General features: G+C 46.0%; 1 protein-coding gene across 10 annotated transcripts in view; it reads right to left on the reverse strand.

The window, feature by feature from the left end:
- Positions 1 to 15,000, reverse strand: part of LOC119576291 (katanin p80 WD40 repeat-containing subunit B1-like) — a 139,145-nt gene that overhangs the window by 43,736 nt on the left and 80,409 nt on the right. For all 10 annotated transcript variants that reach the window (XM_037923901.1, XM_037923903.1, XM_037923904.1 and 7 more), the window contains one exon: positions 11,313 to 11,443. In XM_037923901.1, coding sequence (XP_037779829.1) covers positions 11,313 to 11,443 — 131 coding nt within the window. The remainder of the gene's footprint in view (positions 1 to 11,312; positions 11,444 to 15,000) is intronic.

Below are 15,000 nucleotides of genomic sequence, written 5' to 3' on the forward strand. Positions count from 1 at the left end.
GAAGAAAATCTTAGCGAGAATTATATCTTACAGACCAATAAAAATATAAATATACACCAGGACACGAAAGAGTGAAAGACAGGCACTGACAACTTTTCCACGGGATCTGAAATTGCTACACGCACATAAACTCTCAAATACCCAAATAACGGAAGCGATTATATATACACAGACCTATATATACACATTATCTATTTATCTGTCCATATCTATCTCATCTATCTATATATTTATATAGAAACTTGATTAAAAATGTCTGAGACCAAAAAAATGAAAAACAGTTTAAGTGTGTCGTAATTCTTCCCAACGGAAGTGCCGGCCTTGACTAACTACGGCTTCCGGGAGACACAGCATCCTCGTCTAATTGATCACTGCGACTGAGTGGCATTTTAGAGGACACACCTACAAGCAAAAGTAAAAAATAAAGTACAAACAGAAATAAATGTAAAAAATATCCAAACGTCCGTCTCCAATAACCCGGAGAGCAGTAGCAACCAAATTAAGAAGTCAATCACCACGGAAAACGGTATAGCCCGAGACGCAGAAGGAAGAAACCGCAATGAATAAGTGAAGAACCCTCGCACCCCGACGCTGCCCTAAAAAAAACGACGGCCCCTGGCAATGGGGGCCTTCAGAGCCTTCAGAGCCTTCAGAGGCCTCCCCAACCTGACACAAATACCATACCACCCCTCCATACCGACTGCCATCTGCCCACTGCAGCCTTCCCCCTTCCCCCTTCCCACCACCCCTTCCATATCCCACGCCACTGCCATCCCTACTAAAACCTACCATTCCCACTCTCTACAACCACCGCCCACGCCACGCCCCAACCCTGGGACCCTCCATCACAACCGCATCAAATTTTCACACGCCACGGAGGAAACACGGTGAACCCAACGACACGGTTAGGAGGGCATGGAGGGGGGGGGGGGTGATGGTAGCTGGGTGGAGGGGAGGTGGGGGTGGAGGACGTAGGGGAGAGAGAGGCGAAAAGGAAAAGAGGGAGGGACGAGGAGGAGGAGGAGGAAGTACTAGGCAACGAAGAGAGGAAAATAAAGCAAGTACTGTAAAAGCGAAAGAAAGAAAACGTGAACTTACACCATGATAACTGTGATAAAAAAGGGGCAATCAAGGGGGGAAAAGAGCACAAAGATACCTAAACAATGAAAACCAGCGCATTAAGCGTGAAGTGCCACAGGCACGCGGCTTAAGAGAAATTCTCACCCAAATCGTACGGAGTGTTCACTCATCACTTGATTAATCCTTTACTGCAAAAACTCTACGGGCTTAAAACCCACAATAACACAGAGACATTAGCGGTGCTTGGCAGTTCAATGGAACACGCTAATGCCGTTCAGCTCATCCGTGGGACTCGTATAATTCTGAAGAGGTCTTTTGCGAGTCAGGCGAAATGGGCAAAAAAGAGATATGAGAGAGAGAGAGAGAGAGAGAGAGAGAGAGAGAGAGAGAGAGAGAGAGAGAGAGAGAGAGAGAGAGGCAGGGAGAGAAAGACCGAGAGCGAGAGAGAGGGGGGGTGGTATGGGGAGAGCTAGAGATTGGGAGGGAGGGAGGGAGGGAGAGAGGGAAGGAGGGGAGGGAAGGGAGGGGAGGGAAGGGAGGGGAGGGAGAGTGTGGGATGAAACGGTTATTATTCATGGAATGATGAATAGAACAAGAAATATACATTTTATTGAATGTCAAGAGACGACAAATAAAACGAACACAAGGCAATACGAAGAATTTATGTCTCATCGAGGCTAAAAAATGTACTTAAATAGACGAAGAACGAGATAAAAGAATCAAATGAATGAAAGTGAATCAGGGGGAACAAGAATCGTAAAAAAGAGAAGAAAGAGAGCGTAAAAAGAGATAAAAATCTAGACCTTTAGAAACCGGAGCAAGTAAGCGTGAGTGACGGACAGCCTGTCAAATTGGATGCGACACCGCGATCTGCTCCGGATCCGCCGGGGGAGGCCCTCGGCCGAGACGCAGGCATCAAAACACCTTGCATTATCGAGCTGAATCCCCTCTTTTGCCAACATCCTCAAAGAGCCTAACGCTAGGTATGGGGGAAGGGGAAGGGGAAGGGGAAGGGGAAGGAGAGGGGAAGGAGAGGGTGGGGTGGGGGGGATGGAGGCACTTTCGTCTGAGGCTTTCGCATAATGGATCCGATCCATCAAACGAACTTTTCGACCAAACAAATTTCTTCCCCAGCCCTCGAACACGTTTTTAAAGCTGGGGTTCTAATTCATAAAATGAAAAAAAAGATGGGATATCAAATAAAAGCTTGCAAACAAGTAAAATGTGTATCCTGCTGGGAATACACCAAATACAACCAACAAAGTTTTTTTTTCGTGATTTTTATACGTTAGACAAAATGAAGTCATAACAGGGAAGCCGGTTTTATAGTAGGTCTTTTTTTAATGTTTACAAAACGATACAGTGATGCTACAGAAGAATACATTTTATTAATGTTTCATCAAAGGCAAAAAGTTGTATCGCGCAGGATCATATAAACGAAAATCGTACCACTGATTTTGGCCGACTCACTAGTGATTGGTTTCAGTCCATGACATTTCACAAAGACGAAGTGACCGCCAGGCACGGAGGACGGACCCTGCCGCCGTTACCGCGATGTCACGCCTTCCCATAAAATAGTGTGTGACCTACAATTTAAACTCCCTTTTTATATGCTTTAATCTCAGTAACTGTCAATTACACGATGTGTAATAATAGTGACTCTCTTATATTACGGATAACCCATTATATTGATCCGATAAGACAAATAATAGATTTAGAACAATGCGGCTGTATCTCGTGATACTGAAACAATACGGACTCGCAACCCAATTTTTTTCAGACATATCAGCAAACACTAATAATTCCGGATAATGAGCTAAAAATAAACTCGCACAAAGACAGATTTGCACCAAGAAATATTGTCCAAAGAAAAACAACGGCGCCAATCTTCCAAGCAAAGTGGGTCGCGCCTCCTGTGCGTCCTCGAAGGTGAATAGGGCGGAGGAAGGAAGCGCAGGCGGGCCAAGGAAGCCGAGAGGAAGCAAGCGCGCCTCGGCTGGTAATTAACCCCTCGTAAGTCATCTCCGCTCTCCGGCCGCCGCGCCGCCGCACTCCGGGTCGCGCCCTCCTCTGTTGCCGCCGTCGGCACTTCAGCAGCCACGCGAGGACAACACGGGCGCCGAACCTCATGACGCAGCAAGTCCCGCTGTGGGGCCCTGCGATCGTCAGCAAAAAAAATCCATCACATCGCAACGCCAAAACCGCCCTAGATGACCGCGGCGGTTGTGGCGAGAACGTCGGCTTCTTAGACATGCTGTATTTACTGGGACGCGGCGTGGGGGCGCTGGTACGTTGGTGGCACGGGGGTGCGGTCTGTCATTAACCTTCTGGCATGAGGATCCCGCACCGCCGCCGGCATGCCTCGTGCCCCGCCTGGCTACTTGTTACGCTCTCGCTGGGTAATAAGCTGCTCGACTTTCAAAGTTACTACGTTCATTCAGATAAGCATAAAAAGAAGTCGAGAAACATAGAACTTGCTCCATTCTTGCTAAAATGATTCTGCTTACATGAAAACACTCTCATCATAACCCCTGAGCAAGTTTCCAGGAGGTTCGGCGATAACAGCATAGTAAAACCAGCGCCCACGCCCTCAGATGGAGACGTCTCAGATATTATCAGGCTCTTTCATCTAAATTTACAAAACACGTGGATTTTTGCCGGCTCTCTAATCGCTTCACAGCAGGATCGGAAAGAATTATTATTTACTGAATGATTCAATTAATTATCGCACATAAAAAGAAGAAAGACGAAAAGGAATCAATCACAATCTCGTTCAATTATTCATGATAATCTAAACACCATTGTAATATTTAAATGTTAAAGTGTTAACGAACATCTAACACATTTGTATTAACCCAAACCGCTTTTGTAAGGACTGCTTCTATACCTAACCGATATTATTCACATGCAAGCATCTTCATACACATCCATTAAAACCGTATAACATCTAATTTCACCTTAAATTCCTTCTGTAGGCATCAGCACACGCACACCACAGGTCACACGAGAAAACAAGGTCATCCTCTGTGACCTTGAGCCCGGCAATCGCTCGTCAGCAAGTCTCCATGTCTGATCATTAAAAACACGAGGCCGGGCGTGAACGAAGAACATGTCGTATTAACTGCTCTTATACACGTACAAAACATTTTTCTCCGGGCCGTGGACACGTGGACGCAGAAATAGCATGATGGTGATAATAATGAAAAAAGTGGAGGAGGCAGAAGCACTGCAAGAGAAAATAGAAAAGTTGGATGAGAATTAAGGGGGAGATCCAGGACGCTGTGAGGGAGGTGGAGGAGGAGGAGACGCGGACGAGAGAAAAAAGGAAAACAAGTAATACAAGAGGAAGAGTGAGAGAAAAACGAGGAAACAGAGGGTCAGGGATCAAAAGTGGAGAAACCAAAAAATAAAAAGTTGAAGAAAGGAACACAAAATAGAGAAAAAAAGAGATGACAAACACGCACGAAAGACAGGAACTAAAACCAAGTGAAAGAAACAAAGAAAAGGCTTTATACGAAAGATGATGTACCGAAGAATGAGAGAAAGAGAAAGAAAATATGAAAAAAAGAAAAGAACAGAAATGCAGTGAAAGAAATAAAGAAGGGCGAGGAATGAAATACGTCGAACATAGTAAAAAGAAGAAGAAAAGCACGAAATATATAAAAAGAATACGACCGAAATATAAACTAATAAAAAAAATTAAACGAGAGAAAGGACAGAAGAAGAAGAATACTAAGCCAAGGAGGAGTGGCAGACGCCCTCCCCCCCTCCACGCTCGCTGGGAGGCGGCGCGGCCCCCCTGCGCCCCCTGCCCGTCCCGCAGCCCCGTCGGGAGTGTCTGGCTCGCGTACGGCCCCTGAGCCTCGGAAGCTTGCGCCTCCATTGATTCCCTTAGCTCAAGAACCCATTAGCGGACCCTGGATTTTGATGCAAGACAAATGGGCTTTCACCTCGAGCGGAAAGAAAGAAACTAGCCTGACAGGAGGCCAGGGAATTCCGGACGTCTCCGAGTTTTCAATTCGTCACTCAGCCGGACTTATACTGCCAGAAACGTGACATGAAATAAAACATACCACTATTTCTACTCGACAAATAATTATTTTGTTCGGTAAATTATATCAGCTGATTCATACTCTAACGAAACTAAAAGTATACGACTACAAATCGCCAATTTAATGTCTCCGACGCCCATTCATCCTCAAGTACCGAGATTAGATCACGAACATGACCGAAGGAAGGAAGGAAGATAGGAAGGAAGGAAGGAAGGAAGGAAGGAAGGAAGGAAGGAAGGAAGGAAGGAAGAAGGAGAAAAAAAAGCTTAACTATTGTCAGTTACACGCCTCCATTTTCCCTACATGCACTTGAGGGTAAGAGACGACAGAAAGATATACGGGAGATAGGGCGAACCCATTGGTCAGGGGACCATTAACCCTGGAGTTACAAGGGAAACTCGTACCGACTGCCTTGAACTTCGTGTCCGAGATATCAGCTGATCTCTGGACCAACGGCTATAAAACCCTTATCCAGCTTCCGTTTCGTCATCCACGAAACAATAAAACGACATATTTAATCAAGTTCTCTCTCTCTCTCTCTCTCTCTCTCTCTCTCTCTCTCTCTCTCTCTCTCTCTCTCTCTCTCTCTCTCTCTCTCTCTCTCTCTCTCTCTGACGGTCGGAACCAGTTACTGATCTCTCGGGGTTACTGTTTGATACAAACTTTGAGACCTGCCATTTCGTCTTAGGAAATGGAAAAGTTTTCTTCAATTTTTTTAACATTGTTGCACTTCGGGAAGACGGCTATCAAACTCTCAAAATCAATGACGCGATCGGTAGAGTCGATCGCATATGGAGGTAACAGGCAACAATAATGATCTTGCTCAATAACAACGAACCGACCGTATCCGCAATGTCCTTCCATCGCGACACACACTGGGGCTAGGATAAGCAGGGGAGCCGAAGCGACCATCAGGTTTTTGACCGACGACCCACAAGGTGACATGCATTCTTCATGAGCGTCGCGCCTGCAGAATGCTGATCACCCTCGACCACAAATCTCACGCGGGGTAAACACTGCTGCGAGGAGCCATAACTCGGTCTCTTCGGTGGAACTCGCACGCTCATCTGCAATCTCTTCCCAAATCAAAGACTACGGGATAAGATATACGCGAGTTAAACCCAAGCATTAGCGAGTTGCTGCACTCGCGGAAATTGAGACGAGGCTACAGCAGTGTGAAATTTTACGGTTGCCCGTCCGCTCGTCCTCTCCCGCGCCTGGATCGCTTCCAGACAACTTTTGTCGGATTTATTCGGACTCGGGTGTCCCGCCGACACCGCCACGAGGTAGAGCAACGACCCCCAGGTCCGGCCGGTGTTGCTGGGCCCGTGTCTCCCCACGAGGAGAACACGTACTTTCCGAAATAATGGCTGATCACGTCAAAAGAAGATAGAACAAAACACTGGCGGAATTTCCCTTTAAGGGTAGTAAATAACAGCGGCAGAATTGCATGTCCTATGACTTACGTAAACTTTTACAAAGTACCTTCGAGGTAGTATGGGAAAGCAACATGGACTAAAGTTGAGCTATATTCCATTTCTGATATACATTCTACGCTTCTCGGGCATATGGAGTTCAATAAAACTTTTAGAATTCGATACAGGCCGTTTCTCGGACTATAAAATTCCCCGTAAACAAATTCTTTTCAAACTCCAAACAACTGAGACATGAGAGAAAGTTGCCAGCAAGCTTACGTCTTCCATAAAATATGCCATATACAAGAATCATGACAATCAACCATGCCAGAAGTTCCTGGATGATGACGTCACAAACTCCAAACACAGCATATTATATATCAGTCGTTGGCTTCACATGAACAATCACGAACAGCTGGACTTAACAGTGCAGATGTTGTACAGGCAGATGTACAAAAAAAAGCCGGAAAAGGCTTATTAGGAATGATAATGGTATTAAGCTAATTTACGAAGCATGCATTAATATCTGTGTTGTATCTATACCGATCAAGAAGCGCCCATCCTACTCCATGATCCTCTTGATCAATAGACGCCAGGCGATCCTCTGCACCCCATAAGCCCCCCCTCTTCCCCCTCTCTGTATTGTACCCTCCTCCCCCGCCCTTTCCTCCCCTCCTCCCTCTCCCACGACCCCCTCTTCCCCTCCCCCGTACCCTACGACCCTCCTCCACCCCTTCGCCCAAATATCAACACATCCTTCACCCCCCTCCTTTCGCAGGCCTCCTCTATCTCGAAGCCCCGATATCCTACGACGCCACCGCTACCTTTTATCTGTTATGCCCCCCCCCCCCCAACACACACCACCTTTTCTCTTATCTGTTCCGACCCTTCCCCCTATCTCCTACGCCTTCCCCATTCCCTCTCCCTGTCTCAAACCTCCTTTACCACTCTTTTTCCTCTCTTGAGCCCCCCCCCCCTTCCTCCCTCTCACGGGGGCATAAACCACATTGCTGAGATTTACAGAGCAAAAAAAGGCCAAGACAACTATGGAATTTCTGTTCCAGAATCTCAGGCATTACCTTTCGCTTGAAAGTATGTCGATGGCATGAGCGATGAAGTTGTAAATTCAAGTAAATACCAAACTACATTTTCAAAGTAATCAATACAAACATAAGCTGAATTATTTAACCATGCTAAGTATATTTTAGAAACGACCTTAATCAGGCTGAAGAAAAATAAGCCGAGAAAGATGATAGTAACAATCATAGCAAGTAATGACAATAAAAATAATATCAACACAGACTAATATTTATATGAAGAACGATAGTTTTATAGCAATGACAGCAAACAGAAATACAACAACAGCATACAATAACTTATGCTGATAATAATATGCACTGGAAATGACGCTGACGGTGGAAAAATGTTAACAATGATAACATCAACGATTAGGCCTCACAATCAATGCTTTTCCGCCAGCAACCCCCAAGAGCTGACCTCCCCTCACCGGGAAACGAAGTTCTTACAAGATCGTCAAATTGGCCTTCACTCACACTATCACAATCACGAACGAGCGAATGAGAGGGAGGGAGAGAGAGAGAAGAGAGAGAGAGAGAGAGAGAGAGAGAGAGAGAGAGAGAGAGAGAGAGAGAGAGAGAGAGAGAGAGAGAGAGAGTGAGAGAGAGAGAGAGGAGAGAGAGAGAGAGAGAGAGAGGAGAGTGAGAGTGAGAGTGAGAGTGAGAGAGAGAGAGAGAGAGAGAGAGAGAGAGAGAGAGAGAGAGAGAGAGAGAGAGAGAGAGAGAGAGAGAGAGAGAGAGAGAGAGAGAGAGAGAGAGAGAGGTTGTATAGGCACGGTTACACGACACTCGAAAGAGAATGTGACTGTGCGTGCGCGTGTTTGTTCGGGGCACGTGGGCGGGAGGTCACATGGTGAAGGTTGGGTATATAGCCCAACCGCGCGCCGTCACCTGCCGGGTGCGGCTGAGTACAGGTATACCCGAACATGTATTCACATCTACTATCAAAACGATTCGGTTGTCAGCAAATTCCAAGTGTGTGTGGAAATTGCAGACGTTATTAATGTTTACACCCCCACTAATGTTTACACTGCTGCATGGCTTGTGGATAGAAATGGAACCGAAATAAATCCCAGCCAGACATCGTGAAAACCCACAAGAAAGAAATCCTTAATATCCCAGTCAGATAAACCAAAGTCGGCCAGCCTACAGATATCCCGTATGAGGAAGAATCCCCAACGAAAGGCCGCCAGATGAACTCGAGTTAACTATTTTACAAGGCCTAGTAGAATGTCTAGGCCTCCAGTTCCAGTTCCTAACCGGGTAGTCAGTCTTCCCGCCTGCTGTGGCCCCTCTACCCTCTCCCCTCCCTCTTCCTCCGCTACCCTCTCCTCTCCTCTCCTTCCCTATCCCATGGGGAGGGGATAGACGGGGGATCCCAGGGTATTGTTCTGCACACCTGTCCAGTGCACGTTCGACACCGGCAACAGCTGATGGCATGTTCCATAAGCGTCGCGCCAGGTTTGTCTGTTACCTTGGTGCGGTACTGTGAAGTTCAACATTATCACTCTGAGTGCAGATCAAACAAAACTATAGAGATCGCGCAGCATCGCATGCTCAAGCAGCTGAAAATGAGAAGAATTTCTTTGAATAAGTAACAATACTGATAACAAGGAAGAACGTTTAATAACAAATCGCATGGACAATAACACAATTTAGTAGCTCGGCTGCCATGATGCGTATAATTTGGGCCAAAACGGCAGTCGAAAACAACATTGTATGATACTTTATAGAGCCGCCCTTCAACAACAGCCAAAAAACACAAATTTGTGGAAAGACGAAAAAATACACGATTAAAAAGCTTGCTTGCTTGGAGTCATCTCGCACATCAGCTCCAAGGTCACACGACCAAGGCACACTGCAGCATTGAGGTCAGTGACAATCACTTGACCTTGGTGGCTAAGTGTCTCTCGCGAAGAAAAGATTTCGGCTGAGAAAACTACCTATTCATCACTCAATTTATCTATCTATTTACGTATATAGATACAAATGTACATTGATATATTCCTATATATACTATATATATAATATATATTACTATTATTACATATATAATACTATATATACATATATATATACTTATATATACATATATATACATATACATATATATAAATATATATACATATATATACATATATGTATATGTATATATATGTATGTATATATATGTATATATAAGTATATATATATATATATATATATATATATTCATATTCATATACATAAAAATAAACATCCATATGCATATATATATGTATAAAGATACACATACAATATACATATAAATACACACATATATACATATACACAAATATATATACACACACATACATATTCATATGAAGGTAATAAAAGATGATAAACAAGAAGAAGAAACAGTCCGTCGACCCAAATGGAAGCCAAAGGACGAGTCCATTCCTCATTCTAAACACCGGCTGCGTATAATTAGCAAGCACATCGCTCTTGATGCAGTCACGACATTACAAGATTTTTATTTATTTATTTATTTTTTTAGTTTTAATTATTATTATTATTTGTGTGTGTGTGTGTGTGTGTGTGTGTGTGTGTGTGTGTGTGTGTGTGTGTGTGTGTGTGTGTGTGTGTGTGTGTGTGTGTGTGTGTGTGTGTGTGTGTGTGTGTGTGTGTGTGTGTGTGTGTGTGTGTGTGTGTGTGTGTGTGTGTGTGTGTGTGGTGTGTGGTGTGTGGTGTGTGGTGTGTGTGTGTGTGTGTGTGTGTGTGTGTGTGTGTGTGTGTGTGTGTGTGTGTGTGTGTGTGAGAGAGAGAGAGAGAGAGAGAGAGAGAGAGAGAGAGAGAGAGAGAGAGAGAGAGAGAAGAGAGAGAGAGAGAGAGAGAGAGAGAGAGAGAGAGAGAGAGAGAGAGAGAACACTTTACTGTACATCTAATTTCCTTTAGCTAGATTGTAATATTTCCCTGCTAAGAGATGCAAATTAGGAACGCTAATAATTGGCATTTTAAATAACATTAAAATTAATCCTCCGTATTTAGTGTAAAATCATCGTCAAAATTACCAGTGTCACTGACCTTGAAAACACTGTGTTTAGACTTCAAATCGTGGTAGGCCTACATGAAAAAATATTCACTACAATAAAAAGAACAATAAACCGCCAAGCCCTTCTTTCTTTTCTGTTATCCATCCATCTCGTTTTCTCAGCGATTCCATTCATCATAGCTTCCCTTTTACTCTCTCTCTCCCTCTCTCGCTCCTTTCCTCTCCCTCTCATTCATTATCCCCTTGAGCCTTCCAAGGTGAAGTCAAGCTCGTAAAGTTTTAGGTCCGACCTAACAGGATTGAGATAACTTCCTAGATAAGCTATCCAGCCGATAACCAGACCACTTCGCACCTTCAAGTAAAAAGTGAATGGTCATGAACTCGTAAACGCTTTTTTTTCTCCTATTATTTTCTTTGATTCTCTATGCCTTTGAAAAGGCCTTCTCTCTTCTTTGTTTATCCCCTCTGAACGTGTTTTATCGTTTTATCTATCTACCTTTTGGGAAAAGGGGTAGGGGGCGTATTGTTTATTTTCATCCTCTCCGCTTTGGCTTTCATTCTACTTTTAGAAAATCTTTTTCTCGTATTTCCCTGGCTTTTGTCCTTTTAGCATGCAATATCAATAAACCGCTTCAATTAGAAAAAAATCACCTTGCAAAATGACAGGAGCACTTACCAGGATACAGTTGGGTTTGCCCACCGCCCATAGGTTGACCTTCTTGTCGTCTCCGCCGGTGACCAGAACCCGGCCGGACTTGTGACCCAACGCCAGGCAGTTCACATTGGCTCCGTGCGCAACGAACTCTTCTGCGGAAAATAAGACAAAATAATCAGAACACATCTGCGGTTTCATATTAGTTGTACGATTTAAAAATGAATGGATTAAATGTGAAATGTAAATCATTGTACCGGCGAAGATAATTCACATAAAACAGACAGAAAAGAAAAACTCGTGGGGTGAAGAGGAGAGAGAGAATGAGGAAGAGAGGAGACGAAAGAGAAAAGAGAGAAAGGTAAAAAGTGAATGTTAATCCCCCAATAATGCCAGCGCCTTGGGTCATCACACAGGGCCGACCGGTTAGATCAGCGCCAGGCCAGGCACGTTCTGGGAATCTCCAAGCTGACCAGTTCCTTTAACATCAACCCCTGTTAACGTGTTCGCGGAAGCAACTCATTGTGAACGCAGGCTAATTTTGTCAAATTACATTGTACGCATCCTAACATTACACCCTACACGTGGTCATGTCACCCTTTCCGTGTTGCTGGTCACCCTTCATCTATTTACGAATTCATTTTAAATCAATAGTCTGCGTCTAATACAAAGAAGACAGTTAACTTGTGAGATATACAATATGTATATGTATGTGGCAGCTTTTCAGGGAACTGCCTGCGAATCATATTTAACTACAACTACACATACTTCACACCGGATGATGAAATCCGAAAGGCAACGCTCAAACTCACCTCCCTAGAGGCCCTTCGAAAAAAGAACAACGATACAGACAAGAGCCGCGCATGCGAGACCCGCAACGCCTGCAGTGGCCAAGGAATACATCGTGGCTCCATGCGGGCGCGGGCTCCGCCTTACCCTCACCTCTCGGGTGAAGGTGACGCCCTTACGCCTACCAGGGAACCAAATTATTCATGCCTCTACAGCCTCCACAACACCCAAATACAAAAAGGAGTCTCGGAGCACTTACTCCGCCCGAGGTCTATCCAAGACAATTATGACGACTTGGCCATTCTGACCTTGAATTTCATGACCGACCCCTCCCCTCGTCCCCTCCCCACGACCTTTCTCTATCTCCACCCGCACTTCTCCATCATCCACTTTCAACCAAAATTACAACCAATGACATGTATGGTTGCCGTTCCTCCTCGCTGCCCTGCAACTTTAGGGAGTCCACCCCACGCGAATGCAGCTTCGAGATGTTTATTTACACCCTCTACCTTCGCGGAATGGCCAAGGTCGAACTTAACATTCCCGGCTCCCCCACCCCCAACCAACCAGCACCCTCCCCTCCCTCTCCCCTCCTTCCCTTTTGCCTCGATCCCGCCAGCTGTATCGTCGCGTGCCACATATTCCATAAAACAGCTGGTCCGGCTCACAGCTCGATGGCTTTCGCGTTCCGGGACAGCACGAATGATGGCATTCACAAACGCCTCGTTTCTCCCTCTCTTCTTGCGTTTGCTCCCTTTGTCTCCCATGCCTTTTGTACCTTCCATATATCATCCATGACGCATACAATTATACACGTCACAGCATTTTCGTTACCTTGCAGTCCACTCTCTGCCTGCCCCTCCTCCTCCACACACACATCATCGACCAGCCCTTCTTAAAAAAACGTTGAAAAAAACATTCCTCTCTCTTAGAGTGACAGTCTTTTTCTTTGTTCTTACCGTCTACCTGTCACTTACCAAGATCTCTGTGTCTGGCTGGGGACAGCATGGGGGATATGGGACAGGTGAAAGGAACAGACGATGCCGCGAATGGGGAAGAATGGGCGAAAGACAAGCAAAGAAGAGGGGGCCGAGCGACGTGTGGGGAGAGGCGAGGCGCGTCACGGCGAGCGGTGAGGCTGGTGACTCACCCGAACCACCATGACGGACTGCTCGACAATGTCCGATACACTGACCTACGATGTCTCCGCCTCCCCCTGGAACCGATACAATCAATCGGTCAACCGTTGCCGATTAATTTTCAATTTCTTTTGCTAGCGCGTAAAAAAACAGGAATGACCAAGAAAAGGGTCTCTGACTGCGATGCCTGGGGAGCGGGCGCGGGAACGGAGACATGGAAAAAGATCGTGAGAGTAGGTGCCGACTCTGGAAAGCTGCGAGTACTGGCTGAGCCTGACTGGAACTTCCTAGAACAGGTTGAGTCACCCTCCGCGCCGCACTGCCGCCCGCCACTTGTTGCCACAGATATCCTATGCGCTGCCATAGTTCATCGTACAATATTTCATGCAAAAGGAGGGAGAAGGATATAGATAGATATAGACATAAACACACACACACACGCACACACACGCACACACACACACACACAGACACACGCGCGCGCGCACACACACACACACACACACACACACACACACACACACACACACACACACACGAGAGAGAGAGAGAGAGAGAGAGAGAGAGAGAGAGAGAGAGAGAGAGAGAGAGAGAGAGAGAGAGAGAGAGATAATGCACCCGCTGCAGTGACCTTGTAAATCCGTGTCTGACCCCGCATCATCAGCCAACTCAGACAACAAAAAGCATTCTCCAGCGCCTTCACAATCTGCCCCTTCGCGCAAGCAACTGCTTGCTCCAGCAAAGCAACTACTGGTAAAGTGCGTCCAAGCAACTAAACGAAAAAAGTGAGTACCGGTACAAGTTTGCCGCCCACGCAGCAAGCACACCCGGACCACGGCGCAGGACTTCAAGCACGCGTCAACTCGGTATTGCATTGGGCGTTATCATAACACTCGTGACGGGGAAACATAACTAAGCCGTGACAACAGGTTCCGTATGTGCTCTCGACGCCACTTCCACGTGGGAGAACGGCGCGAAGTGGTGACAGGAGAACAAGAAATTAATAATGATGATTATGAAAGCTATCGCCGACCTCGACAATACCGGCCGAGGCGAGCAAGCAATCATAAATAAACCCTGTGGGGGTGGAAACGAAGGAGGGAGGGAAGAAGAAGAAGAAGCAGAAGAAGAGAGAGAGAGAGAGAGAGAGAGAGAGAGAGAGAGAGAGAGAGAGAGAGAGAGAGGGAGAGGGAGAGGGAGAGGGAGAGAGGGAGAGGGAGAGGGAGAGGGAGAGGGAGAGGGAGAGAGAGAGAGAGAGAGAGAGAGAGAGAGAGAGAGAGAGAGAGAGAGAGAGAGAGAGAGAGAGAGAGAGAGAGGAGCGAGGAGAGGGGGGAGGAAGAAAGCTCCGTGTGCTTGAATGCGTTGTGTGCCGATGTGGCAGTCGCAAGAAGGGCGCGTCCTTGGCCTTCGGGCAGCGCCGTCCTGACCTGCCCCTTCAGCACACTGATTATTTCCTGCACTCGGACGACCGCATGGTCTCGCACCCAAGGCGAAGCAGATTCTGAGTCTTCGCTAAAATTGCTTCGAGCCAAATTATTGCAACCAAATTGATCCTCGCCTTTCCGGTAGCCTTCGTTCAACAGGAGAAGCCGGGACTTTGCTTCGTAAAGAGCAGCACGTCAATCTCGTGGACAAAAAGCTTATTTTTACATGGATCTCAGCAGGGAAAAAAGGGAATTACTTGTTTAGCCTCCGAATGGCCTGCAGCTGTAGTGATTGCCGCATATTGCCTGATGGACGACCTAACTGAAAAACTTGCACTGATAATAGGAAACCATATTTGC

The sequence above is a fragment of the Penaeus monodon genome, chromosome 8, assembly GCF_015228065.2.
Source record: "Penaeus monodon isolate SGIC_2016 chromosome 8, NSTDA_Pmon_1, whole genome shotgun sequence".
Lineage (NCBI taxonomy): Eukaryota > Metazoa > Arthropoda > Malacostraca > Decapoda > Penaeidae > Penaeus > Penaeus monodon.